This window comes from Lissotriton helveticus, chromosome 7 (assembly GCF_964261635.1).
Source record: "Lissotriton helveticus chromosome 7, aLisHel1.1, whole genome shotgun sequence".
In the NCBI taxonomy this organism is placed as follows: Eukaryota; Metazoa; Chordata; class Amphibia; order Caudata; family Salamandridae; genus Lissotriton; species Lissotriton helveticus.
In genome coordinates this window covers 236,725,741-236,739,079 of record NC_136068.1, presented here as the reverse complement: position 1 = coordinate 236,739,079, position 13,339 = coordinate 236,725,741, and the positions used below count along the sequence as shown (strand labels likewise).

Here is a 13,339-nt window from a genome sequence, read left to right as displayed (position 1 = left end):
ACACCGCCAGCCATATGAACACTTTTCCGCCCCGGCCGCAAGGCGACCGAGGCGGAAAAGGGGCGGACGGTGTTTCTGTCCGCTGCGGTCCCCCCCCCTGCCATTGTAATATGGCGGTGGGAAATTGGTGGCAGACGGGCACAGATGGCGGACGGATCGCCACCGCCTGCATGGCAGTGGCGATCCGTCCACCATCTTAATCGGCCCCTAAGTGCAACTGACGTGAGCGTCCCCTTTGCGGGCCAATGAGGGCGTGGGTTTGATTTTGCTGATCCCTGTATGTAAATGTAAATGTCATGGTACTTATAGAGCGCACTGTCACCAGATGGTCACCTTGCGGAGTCACCTATTCGGCTTCCTGGCGCTGATACTCATAGCGCTGTGGAACCCCTCCTGGCTTTCCCTGTGAAGTGTCCACTCCTGGGCACCCCCAGCGTCCTTAGCGCTGTTGTGGTCGGTGTGGAGGCTAAGCAAGCTATTGCCCAGAGTTGCAGCGTGGGGCCCGTGATTAGAATAGGCACGAGGCGAGAATTAACAGGTCCGAGGAAATTGAGCCCGAGACCCCGCCGAGGCGGGAATCAAACCCTGGTCCCTGGCCAGAACTCTGCATCAGGGTCTGCCGCTCTAACCATTGAGCCACACTCCTCCACTATGCCATAGCTGTTTTTTGTATGTGGAGCTTAAGTCACACATTTCTTACAACCAGTGCTTTAAATGGGCCGGTACTCACTGGTACTGAGTACCAGCACTTCTCTACTGCTGAGGAGTGTACTGATACTCATGAAAAGGTGGGCTCATTGGCTGTGAGTGCTGGTGAGCAGGAGTGGAACGTGTCTCCGGCAGCCAAGGCGCCGCTTCTATAGACCTGATCTGAGCTCCAGCTGAGCCATTCAACAGGGCTCATTTGAATAATGTCCGGGTGCTCACCATCACGCTGTGTTTGACAGAGCAGGGTCCTTTCAGGCCCTGTGCTGTCAATCACATTCACACTATCCTGTGCATTTGTGCAAACACAGGAATCATGGCATGGCCCAGGCAGTCGCAATCAGGCTACGGCCAGTACGGCCCTGTTAGCAATTTAAAAAGCCATGGTAGGTGAAGAATATAACATGGCTTTTATCATACCCGAGTCTTTTGTGTGTCTGCTCATGTTTGTGTGTTTGCCTGCATTTGTATGCCTGTTTTTGTAGGAAAAAAGTTAGAGAAAGAGAGAGAGAATAAAGACACTCTCAGGAGGTATTTTAAAGAAAATGGGTGGCACTTTGTGTGTGCATGTCTGCTCGGCGACAAAGATTCATAAATAACATAAAAGGGAGGGAGTGTTGGTGGGTGGGTGAGTGAGTGAGTGGATGGGTGAGTGAGCAAGGGTGGATGCATAGATGGATGGATGGATGAATAGATGGATGGATGAGTGAAAGCATGGATGGATGGGTGAAAGGGGGTGGATGAATGGATAATAAGGAGAATGATGGGTGGAGAAGTGAAATATTGGATGGATGAATGAAAGGGAGGGAGGATGGATGAAAGGGTGGATGATGGCTGCGTGAAAGGAGGGATTGAGTGAAAGGGTGGATGGAATGAAAGGGTGGATGGAATAAAGGAGTGAAAGGGATAATGGATGGATGAGCAAAAGGATTGATGGATGAGGGAAAGGATGGATAAAGAGATGGATGAGTGAAAGGATGAATGGATAGGTTTGAAGACGAATGGATTGATTTGGATATGAAGGGTGGCCAGATGGAATGGTGAAAAACTGAATGATGGATGAAAGACTGAATAGACGACAGAATGTACATGTTAAATGCTGGACATTAGCAAGTAAATGGTAGGATGAAAGGATGAATAGGTGGAAGAGACAGGAGATATCTTCTGGGGGGGTCATGATGATTTGCTTCATCTGCTTGATGCCATAAGAGCTTTAGTTCGAAGTGGGGTAATTTTCATTTTCTACCTACTCACATGCTCAAAAATATATAGTATTGTACCAAACAACAGCAATCAACAGTATGGCATTAAGAAGGCGCAACTATTGCAGATAAAAGGAAATGTTAACATATTATTGCATTTCTCTTTCTTCTTGTGTAATCAGTTAACCTGCTTTGTTTATATAAACACATTTCTCATGTGTTTTGGTATGTGCTGCACCTAATTTAGAAGTTGTTAAGTATCATCATGTCTTGCCCTTAGCCCCGCCCCCACACTACACCTCTAGCACATTTTAATGAGTACTGCACTTATTTTTTCCAATTTAAAGCAATACTTACAACCTATAGAAGGAAGTAATAATCTTCAATTTATTCAGTAACAATTTCTAGTGGAATACAATATGCAAATAAAATTCATAAGTACCAACATATGTGTAAGCGAAATAACATTCAATTTACAGTCCGTGAGCAGCAATAGACTCAATCTTTACTGAAGTCTGCAACAGAAACGCCAGATGATCGAAGCAGTTGCCAGATTTTGTGAGACTCAAGCCAAATTGCTGCTCCAAATCACTGTATCCAACACATATGAATAATTCCAACAAATTAGCGTCGATTAAATCTTGCAGGCAGCTTTAGACTGTGACAGGGGGCGTAGATATGAGTCGTCTGCTTTAAGTCTGAATCCAAATATACATTTAAACACAAAAAATAATCTTTGAGACTTCATCGTAGTTCAGAGAGGGCCATAAGCCTTGATTATGATCCATATTCATTCATGATTAATCGATTAGGAAACACCAATCCATTTATGACAAGATGGTCTTCAAGCCGTCAAGGTGGCTGGTTCACGCCTGGGTGGATGTCACGGAGAAGTCTACAGAGGAAACACAAGGAATCCAGAAAATGTTGAGTATTGCCATCCGCCCACCAGGTTGCCTTTCTCCAACTTCAGGTAAACTTTGTCCTCTTTGTCCAGGTACAGCAAAACACTATTGGTGGCCGCTTCACGAGTAACGTCCTTGTCCCCGGCAAAGGCAGAGATCACTGGCTTCCCGTTCAGCATCAGATTAACCTAGGGGGGAAAAAAGCAGAGAAAAGCTTTGTGATTAAAAGTCCACCAAACACTGGGTCACTCTTAAACTACCTATAGCAATGCTCTAAAACAATCAAAGTCATCTACCCAGTGGCTTTGACAATAGGCAGGCTTTTCAGTAGGTGAGCAAGGATTAAGCACCCCCTCTTTTTTTTTTATAGCACTGGGAAATCACTTTACCAAGTGCTGGATTACAGAAATACATTTGTACCATGACACTATTTCATATAAAATTGCACATTGAATGGCGTGCACTTTTTATCCATTTCTAATTGTGGTGTTCTGTGCTATTTTGCAGAAAGGCATAAGTCCATGACCTTGGAAAGAAATCCGGCCTTGTTTCTTTATATGATCAGTAAATTCTTTGGTAATTTGCAATATCCTCACAATGTACGGCAGGGGGCATTTTATCCCATATATCTTTAATGTGAAGTGTGAATAAATGGCATAGTAGATATACCTTTAATAAGTATGTAATAATTAATTACATGTCTTTTTGTAAACTCCAAGCAAATATCCAAGAGCAAAAAGGGTGAATGTAGTGTATTGATTCTAAGAACATCAAATAAACAGATGTTGCTTCGTCGTTTGAGATTGTCACGTGCCTGATTATCACATAAGTTACACTAGATCAGGACACAGAGAGGAACATTATTGCCTTACAATAAGTAATGAACGTACGTTCTGATGTATGAAACATTTTCTGCTGTCACAAACCCTGAAATTTGCATAATCATTTGAGATTGGATTTTTTTTTTTTTTACAATGTGCTAAACCCCGTTTCCAAATGCAGAAAAGCCTGTCTTAATCCCAAAACATGCTTTCCCACACATTTTAAATCACAGTTAGGAGGGGCTGTGAAGGAAGGTGGGCTCTTATTTGTGTTTCACAATGAGACGTCCTATAGGTTGGTGAACATTGAAAAGTCACCTTCATTTCACAGGAAGTGGTAACTTATTCACAAGGGGTAGGCAGTCCCTTCCAGTTGACTTAGGGAGAGCAGGCAGGGTTCCATTAGACCACTGCCAGTATGGCGAGCATTTTACATTTAAATGCTTTAAAAAATGATACATTCCATTTATGGGAATACCAACACTGAGATGGGGATGTGCTGTCTATTGCAGGTCGCCATCCCTTTGTTTATAGACAATCACAGAGGGTCTCAAATAGGGACCCTACCTATTAAATAAACATTCAGTATGCACATCGTCCTACCAATGCCTGAAGCTAGGCTTGGCATGACACAATCAATTAGTACACAGGTCACATCACCAAATGACAGGTAGGTCGGTTGCAAAAAGTTGGTGCACTCTTTGTGATCACTAGTCGCAGCTGCCTATCGTGAGTCCGGCTCTAAATTCCATGCATTATCAAACAGAACAAAGGCTAGATATACTAACATATTGGTCACAAATTGCGTACCGACTTTTTGCAAGCAGTATTTTATTTTATGAACCCACCTATGTACCAATAGGCCAGTTAAAAAAATAAGGAAACTCAGGTTGTCACTGGATGGAATGTCTTATATTCAATAGTAAGGTCGCAATTTGTGACCCACCATGATTGGCTGCAATCACAGATATGGCAGTATGCAAGAGACTGGAGACCACCATCCAGGTAATTCCATTTTACATTGGAAACTTTTTTTTATTTTTTCAATCAGTCCGATTTCCTAAAAGGAAATAGGGTTGCTTTAAAAAAGAAAAAAAGATTTCCTTTTTGGAAAACTTAAGTGAAAGTTGCCAGTGGTCTTTGGGACCACGGCCTACCCCCGACAAAGTTTATTCTCTGATTCCAAAAACAAAAGAGGTCCAATGGAAACTCCTTTTTCTTTGCAAATCAAGTACCATGCCAGCTTGGAAGCTGGTAACTGCTCAAAGGTTTGCACCTGGAAATACACTTACAAACCACTGATATATATGATACTGACTCATAATTTGGAAGTAACGCAAAAAACACACCCCTTCTAAATTGTGATTCAGTAATTACTTCTAAATTAAAATTGCGGTTCAGTAAAACTTCTCCAAATCGGTAAAGGAGCTTTGAACATAAGATAAAAAAGATTTTGAAGTCGCACACCCTGTAATTTTGAGATTCAAAAGGTCATTCAAAAGTAGATGTTTCCTTAGCTTTGATAGCCCGATTACCATGAGGTGAGACAAATTTATTTTGTCCCCTGAGAGGCCTTTGTGAAAGTGCATGTAGCACTTCAACGAAGGTCAAGTACCTCCTATACCCAACAAAGAGAACAATCAGTTCTTGTACCCCGTAACGCCTGGCAGGGTTATACTGACCATTCACATACTCACAGGGTTAGTAATGCACACCCCACCAAACTGGGCATCAGTGTAAACCCTCAAGAGTTTGGCCTATAGCCATGAAGCATCTAGGAGGCCTGATGCACAAGCTCAGAGTGAGGCCTTCGACCAACCAGTCCTCACAGTGTTCTGTGTGCTCTCCTGTCCAGGCACAGAAAGAAGGTTCTTGTGTTTGCCCTGAAATCCATATATAGCATTTGATACTTGGGTACACATCAGTGCTGCTAATGCCCGATTCACAGAACTAACTTCAGACAAAACCCTAAACTTACTGCCATTTTGGTATTCACAGAGGCACTTACTCATTTCAGTATTCACAGAAGTAATTTAGGAGTCCTAAAGTTAGAAGTCCTAACATTACTACTCCTAAATTGTGAAAAATCCTAACTTTAAGACTTTCGGTCTTCACAGAAGGCATTTAGGAGTCCTAAAGTTAGGAGTCCTAACTTTAGGACTCCTAAATGCCTTCTGTGAATACCGAAAGTCTTAAAGTTAGGATTTTTCACAGTTTAGGAGTAGTAAAGTTAGGAGTCCTAACTTTAGGACTCCTAAATGCCTTCTGCGAATAACGAAAGTATTAAAGTTAGAATTTCTCTCAGTTTAGGAGTAGTAAAGTTCGGAGTCCTAACTTTTGGACTCCTAAATGCCTTCTGTGAATACCGAAAGTCTTAAAGTTAGGATTTTTCTCAGTTTAGGAGGAGTAAAGAAAGGACTCCTAACTTTAGGACTCCTAAATGCCTTCTGTGAATACCGAAATGAGTAAGTGCCTTCTGTGAATACCAAAATAGGTAAGTGCCTTATGTGAATACCAAAATGGTAGTAAGTTTAGGATTCTGTCTTAAGTTAGTTCTGTGAATCGGCCCGGTGTCTTTTTGGAACTAAATGAGATCTATGTGTGCTATTTAACCATAATATTTTTTGTGAGCTTGAAGCAGTGGCTTGTGCATGCATGTCTTATAACATTAAGGTTAATAATACTGCTAGAAACGATGGGGAGCCAATCGGATCCGGGATCGATCAGGAATTATTTAGCCAAATATGGACCCCAGTGAAATATGCTGAATGTGTCCTGATGCATTTGCTGGCACTGGAACAGATTCAGCAGCAACCTCACTTTATGTATTTGGGTTCAGAGCAGCAAACTAAAAAAAGCAAGGGTTGCCTAATCATTTTAGATCTAGCTGTATCCTAAAGAACTGTTTTTACTTACATTGCATTTCAGCACACAACTTTTGATCTAGTTTACTCTTGGCTGGGAGCTAGCTGGAGCATAACATTTTATGACAATGCCCCGGTGTCAACAACCAGATGCTTGGAGCCGTATTTGAGTTGGATAGATAACCCTTCCAGCGGCACCTATTAACACCCTTTAGACTATATATTGTACATTTCAAAGTCACTTTCCCGATGCAAACAAAAACTGGTATTTTGATTTACCCCCATGTAGATGCAACAACATTACAAAACAAAGTACATGTCTCTTTATTATATTTTGCTCTCTGTACCAAGGCCCATGTTAACGTTTCCTGACCCCATTATGTCATAGTACAATGGCCAGAAATCATCAGTCTGGATTGGAACTATTGCAAACTCTCCCTACTTCAGAGATTTATGATACTGTTTTACATATTTTTAAATGAGCCTTAACCATAATGATGGTTATGAGGAGTGATTGGATCGAAAAAATGCATGCATAAACAGTATATATCTCTGTTCAGTTTTGAAAATAGTCACTTTATGAAACTTGTATCTATTTTTCCCACGGTTTTGCCTTTATTTATAATATAGAATCCTCTTTCCTCTATAACTTGAACTGGAACGTTCACTGGAAGCTGATACATTAAATGGTGTTATTGTGAATGTTATGAATGGATTGTGGCTATTATGGCATCATGCCGTAAAAAGTATTTGAACTTGAACTTGAGAATGATATCGGGTGCAACTAAGGCTTGATGTCACTTTTAGTAGAACTTAAACAATAGACTTTGATTTGGAGCCAGGTTTCTTACTTTTACAAGCGTTGCATGAAAGTGATATACATGCATTGTAAGGCTGAGAGCTGTATCTCTCTTTGTAAGTAATTACACTAATAGATATATATATAGAGGACTTACAGAAAGTCTTTATTGATACCAAAAGACATCTTTTTAACCTTAGAATAGCACGAAATAGAGAAAAAAACACAGAAATGTTGTAAACTCATACCTTGTAGTTTGCATGCAGGTTCTTGGATAGGATCATAGGGCATGATGTATCAAGCTATATTGCAATCGCAAACGCTGACTTTCACATAATGTCAGCGTTTGCGATCGTAAAAACGCTGTGTGCAATGAAGGGAAGAAAAAACCCATTCGCAAAATAAGAAATCGCTAAAATAGAGTCTATTCAATTTGCGAAATTCTTATTTTGTGAATATGAACTTACGAATCCCTAATTGCGACTCTGTATTTGCAAATTTGCGAATAAATATTCGCTGAGAAATGCATGAAAACTTGCAAATAGCGATTTTATTGAAAATTGCATTTTGCGACTCGCAAATTACCACCAACCCAAAGCAGATGGTAACCAGGTGCACAGCATTTAAACAGGCCCACAATGCCTTACTATCTTTCACAATGGCAGCCCTGTATGTCATAGCGAGGAGGATGCGGATACAAGCAGCAGCACAGAGAAGGGGGAGGCAAGAGGAACACATATACAGAGTGCACATTATCATGTTCCAGCAGATAGAAGAAGAAATACATAAGTATAGGCTTGACTCAGCTACTTTCCTGGACCTGATAAATGACCTGCATCCAATCCTGGAGCATCAGACATGCAGGACCCACACCATTCCAATACATGTTCAGGTCCCGTGTTCACAGCACCTAATTGCATCAGGGAGTTACTAGGGGGTGATAGCTGTAGCAGGGGGGCCTCTCAAAGTTGCCTGTCACTTTTTAAAAATCTTTCCTGGATGCCATGCTTCAAAGAATGCACCATTACATCCGGTTTCCCACTACACAACAGGAACTGCATAAGACCAAAATGGATTTCTATCAGATGGCAGAATTCCTACATCATTGGGTGCATTGATGGGACACATGTCACAATCTGTCCCCCTCAACTACTGAGTATGTGCATCAAAACAGGAAATCATTTCATTCCATCAACGTCCAGGTCATTTGTAATGCCTCACAGATCATTACTGATATTGTTGCCAAATTTCCAGGGGGTACGCATGACTCTTACATCTTCAGGCATAGTGGAATCTATACACGTCTCACTGGAGGGGAATTTGAAGAAGGATACCTGCTAGGTAAATGCATGTGACACACTCTGTTGTACAACTTGAATGTGTTGAAAGTGGCCTATGAATAATGTTATTTTCCTTTCTCATCTAGGTAACAGCGCATATGCAGTGCATTCATTTATACTCACCCCATATCTCAACCCAACAACCTCAAATGAGAGGTGTCACCGGCCCGGTGAAAGAATCGGATCCCCCTGCCAAGTGGGGTAGAACTTCCTGACTGGGTCGCGAGTTCGGGCCCCCACCCCTGCTGAGGCACTGCGTGAGGTCGTGACTGCTGGCGCTGAGAGGAAAAAGCTTACTGCACAGCTGTCCGGCTCCGTGACCAAATCGTCCTTCAGGAAGACTCCAGTGGCGAGTGAGGAGACGTGGTAGCGCCGGAAAAGGACTGCCGCAGGAAGACCCCGATGCCGGATGAGGAGAGGTGAGCACCCCGGAAGAGGTCGGCTGGAGGCGGAGCAGGGCGCGAGAGGTCGGCGGAAGGCGGAGACCTGTGGGAGGAGTCGTTGAGAAGGAGAGTGCGGAGGTTAACCCGGCGCTGAAGTGAGACGCGTCGCTGCGAAGCACCGTTCGTCTGCCGGTGAAGTGCCAGGGGCTGCCGAGTGTTGCCTCAGGAAGAACGCCCGCTCTTCTGACAGGGAAGAGGGCGGGGAACCCCGTCCACGGCAGAAGAGGCGATTGTAAGCGGAAGGGACAGACGGAGTCTGATCTCAGTAGCTGCACGGCCAAGTAAGCCGGGAAGGTGGGGGGAGCAGCGGGGGGAGCCCGAAAGGTCGGATTAGACGGAAGGATTGGGCAGCAATAAGACTTAACATTCCCAGTGGCAACTCATTTGTTCAGATCAGCCTGGTTCCAGGGAATTTCAGGCAGCAGTTCTGCCGTGTCAGGGAACCAGAACACACCAGCTGACGCTCTGTAGCTTTGTTGGTAGAGAGGGAGAGTTCCAAGTGGGGAACCCTCGGGGCAAGGCTGCACATGATTAAGGCATAAACTCCCTCTTTTGGGGAGGGGACTTAAGTTAACTTAAGCCAATATGATTTAACCTGCCTATTCGATTCCAGCTTCAGTTATGTGTAACCTTCTTCTTTTATAACTAGGAGAAGGGTTTTCTGACCGGGGGAGGTTAGCTGGTAAAATTGTTAACCTTGAAACTTCTGGGGAACAGTTCCTGCCAATCTGCGGTTCTTTAAGTGAAATACATGGTGATATGGTTTAATTGTATGGCAAGAGAATAATTTCAGGAGGAGGTATAAAAGTGCTTATTGGAGAGCTTTACTGATGCACATAACCTGTTGAAAGATGTAAATGTTTACCTGCTCTATGTAGAAAAGAAATGAGATTGTGAAAACTTAATTACATTTGATTGTGGAAATTGGAAAACAAAGAAACTAAGAGAACTTTTATAAAACAGCTCGTATTTTTCCAAACATGGTGTAGTGTCTTTATTTTTGAGTGGATGGATGTTTTGTTACTGATGGGTGAGACGCAAACTTAGCACATGTTCCTTGGAGTTAGGCCTTCTCACTTAGTGCCAAGCTACCTTATGTGACTTGGGGTTCCCTAGGTCCAAAAAGAGGCAATACAAGCTGCCCATAAGTTGACGCGAAATGTGGTGGAGCAGACATTTGGACTGCTGAAGAGTAGGTTCCTCTGCCTGTGCCATGCTACACAACCTGGCTAGAAAAAATGGAATTCCAGTGGACATCACAGATTCTTACTCAGAGGATGAGGAAGATCCTCGGCCTACTCGCAAAGCAGCAGGTGGAGTAGGTGCCACAGATGGGAGACACAGACGTGATGACATCACACACAACTATTTCTAAGTGAGTAATGAGACAAAGCTAACAATGACTTTTACACAACTGTGTTTTATTTACCTTGACATCAAGCAATATGTATGCACCCAGTCTCACAATCCTGACCACTGTTCGCATTTCCTTGCACATATTCACACTGCAGGCCCATTTACAACCCTTTTACTGTTCTCTCATGGGTTACCTCACCCATTTGCAAGTCTCTGCCACAGCATCAACTATTTGTTGTGCCCATGCGCAGCACTACTACGGTCAGTGTTCACTCTGCCCTCCCTTGATGAGGGTTCTGCAGCTGTCCCCTTCCTTGCACTCCACCACAATGGAGTGATGCTGCTGCGGCTTGAGACCTCCTCACTGTAGCCAGCACCCAGTGCTCCAGTGGCAGCTATGTTTGATGTCTGGAGCCGGTCGACAGTATTGGTGACCGGCACCAACCCCCTAGCAACATCCTGGCTCCAGTCGGCCATTCCCACCTGCATGGCAATGGAGTGTCTGCTTAGGACAGTGTAGCATTGCAGAGGCAGTTGACCGCCTTTGTGTGTCCATCCATGCGGCTGAATAGGCATTGCTTTTCACGGCACTGTGAGCCATGTTCCCTCTGCACGGTGGTGCGTAGCTGTTGTAATGCTGCAGTCATGTCCTTTATGAACTCTGCTACTGTGGTGTTCAGTTGACAAATACCCTCCTTGAGATCCCTCATGTTCTGATTCAGGGACACCATCTGCCGTTGCATTGATTTCATGCTTCTCAATTGTAGCCGCTGCACCTTGACCATGGTGCCCTCAAAACCCAAGAAGGCAGTGGACTCCTCCCCCTGCTCAGCAATATATTGTGGCCTTGCTCTGCATCCAAGGCTACCGGTGTGACTACGCTGCACAGGAGACTGGTATATTGGACACTGTGCTTGCTCTTCAGGCATGGACTGTGGATATTCCTGGGTTTCTCCCTCTCCTCCCTCCATCTCTTGTAGTGGGGCCACGGTGTACCAGCTTGGTCTTGGTGCAGGTATTGTTGCTGTGCCTGTGTGAGACTCTTCCTCCCCAGCATGTTGTTGTTGCCCAGGTGCCTTATCTATATGGCTGTCTTCTGCCTGTGGTGCAGGGTTGCCTGTGAACACAAGAGTACTATTTACTGTGTGTCCTTATTTCAATTCATTTCCTTTAAATGTGCATGATTTGGTATTCCCACTAATGTGCTTAGGTTGCTTATTGACTGGTGTGAGTCCCCTGCAGATATGTTTCCCTGTGTCACTGATTTGCTATAAGATGTTTGGGACTGCCTCTCCCATGATGCATTGCTGGTTGTTAACAAAATGTGGACAGGAGTGGCAATCTAACTGGCTCATTGGGTAATTTGGGATTGTGGATTTGGAAGGGTGATGGCTCAGGACAAATCTTGAAGGCATCTTACCTTGTCTGGTATTGTCTGCGGCTGAGCTGTCCACATTTGCCAATTATGCTCTCAGGCTGGAGGGTGGACTCCACCAAGTCCTCCAGGGGTGTTGTCCCTGGCTCTGTGGATGGCACTCCACCTGTTTTTTTTGCATTCTGCCGCCTTTTTGCAACCTTCTTTTTTGCCCTGGAGAGCAAGTCATGCCAGCATTTCCTTAGATCCTCAATGGAGCGCTGCGTGGCCCCAATTGCATTCACTATGGCATGTATTTCCAGCCAGATCCTCCTCTTCTCAGATTCTGGGACATGCAGAGACTTTTTCCCAAAGAGTTGCTCATGGCTCTTCACCATTTCCTCTATGAGGATCTCCAACTCATTTTCACTAAACATGTGGTTTCTTTTCCTTGCTGCAGGCTCATTTCCCTTCTCCTGTGTGTCCATTCTGTCAGTTTGTGCCTGTCTGAGCACTCCTTTGCAGCTCCTGAACAGCCTAAGGCACTCTGAAACAGCATGGGCAGGGTCACTTCCTGCTTGTGATGTCAACAAACTGCACCTGAATTGCATATTTGCAAAATTGCGATTTTGTTAATTTAGCAAACTCGCAAATAGCGAATCTGTAATTGTGATTTTGTATTTGGATTTGCGAAATGTAATGAATCGCAAATTTATAGCGATTTCTTTGTTAAATTGTGATTTGCGATTCTCAAATAGCAATTCGGTAAAAATCGCTATTTGGGATTCGCAAATTAGGATTTTCTTACATCTGGCCCATAGCTCCTTAAGCTCAATAGAGCTATATTACAAACAATTTTAACTTGTAACCCACTGGCAATACAAGGATCTATGCAACAAAACAGTAACCCACTGAGTTACCTACAGAACATTTACATTTGTGAAATGCATTCAATATGATGTGCTTTTCAGCAGGCACATTCACTGTCTGTGCTTTTTTTGCTATGAGTCAAACCTCTGGTATACTGCGCAAAGATCTCTCCAGCAAGTGCGTTAACCACCAGAGCTATATGTCTCTTAATATACCCTGAAACTGACAGGGTATACAACGATCTCAGCAGCAGTTGCCTTAGTCTTTTTGTGACCAATTAACCCCCAGCCAGAACATAGTTACTATCACATTTGTCCTGGTTGTTAATTTGTTTGGGGAAGACTTTTTTAAATATAAGTTCACCTCCAAGGAAACTGGCAACAGGGGCAAATGTGATAGCTTGAATATGCGCCTCATGATTCTGCCCCTCATGACTCTGCTCCATTTCTGCTGCTGTCCTCTTTACACTCAATTTAATGTGAGCCAGGTGTAATTTTTCTAATGTCAAGCATTGGTGAGTAAGCTTTCTTCATTAAGCGTCTTTAATTTTATTATTTTATTTAAAAACACCATATATGTTCTTCTATTACTATATTGATGATTAATGTAACAGAATCAAATGGGTACCCCCCTCATTTTAAAGAAATGCTATTTTCACAATACAAACATCAGAGACAGAA

The 13,339-nt window shown here is 43.4% G+C and overlaps 1 protein-coding gene across 2 annotated transcripts in view; it reads right to left on the bottom strand.

Annotated features, from left to right (window-relative positions):
- Nucleotides 1–2,272: 2,272 nt before the first annotated feature.
- CBLN4 (cerebellin 4 precursor) overlaps nucleotides 2,273–13,339 on the bottom strand; it is a 434,996-nt gene continuing 423,929 nt past the window's right edge. For both annotated transcript variants that reach the window (XM_078650479.1, XM_078650478.1), the window contains exon 3: nucleotides 2,273–3,000. In XM_078650479.1, the coding sequence (XP_078506605.1) occupies nucleotides 2,803–3,000 (198 nt within the window). In that variant the 3' untranslated portion in view covers nucleotides 2,273–2,802. The remainder of the gene's footprint in view (nucleotides 3,001–13,339) is intronic.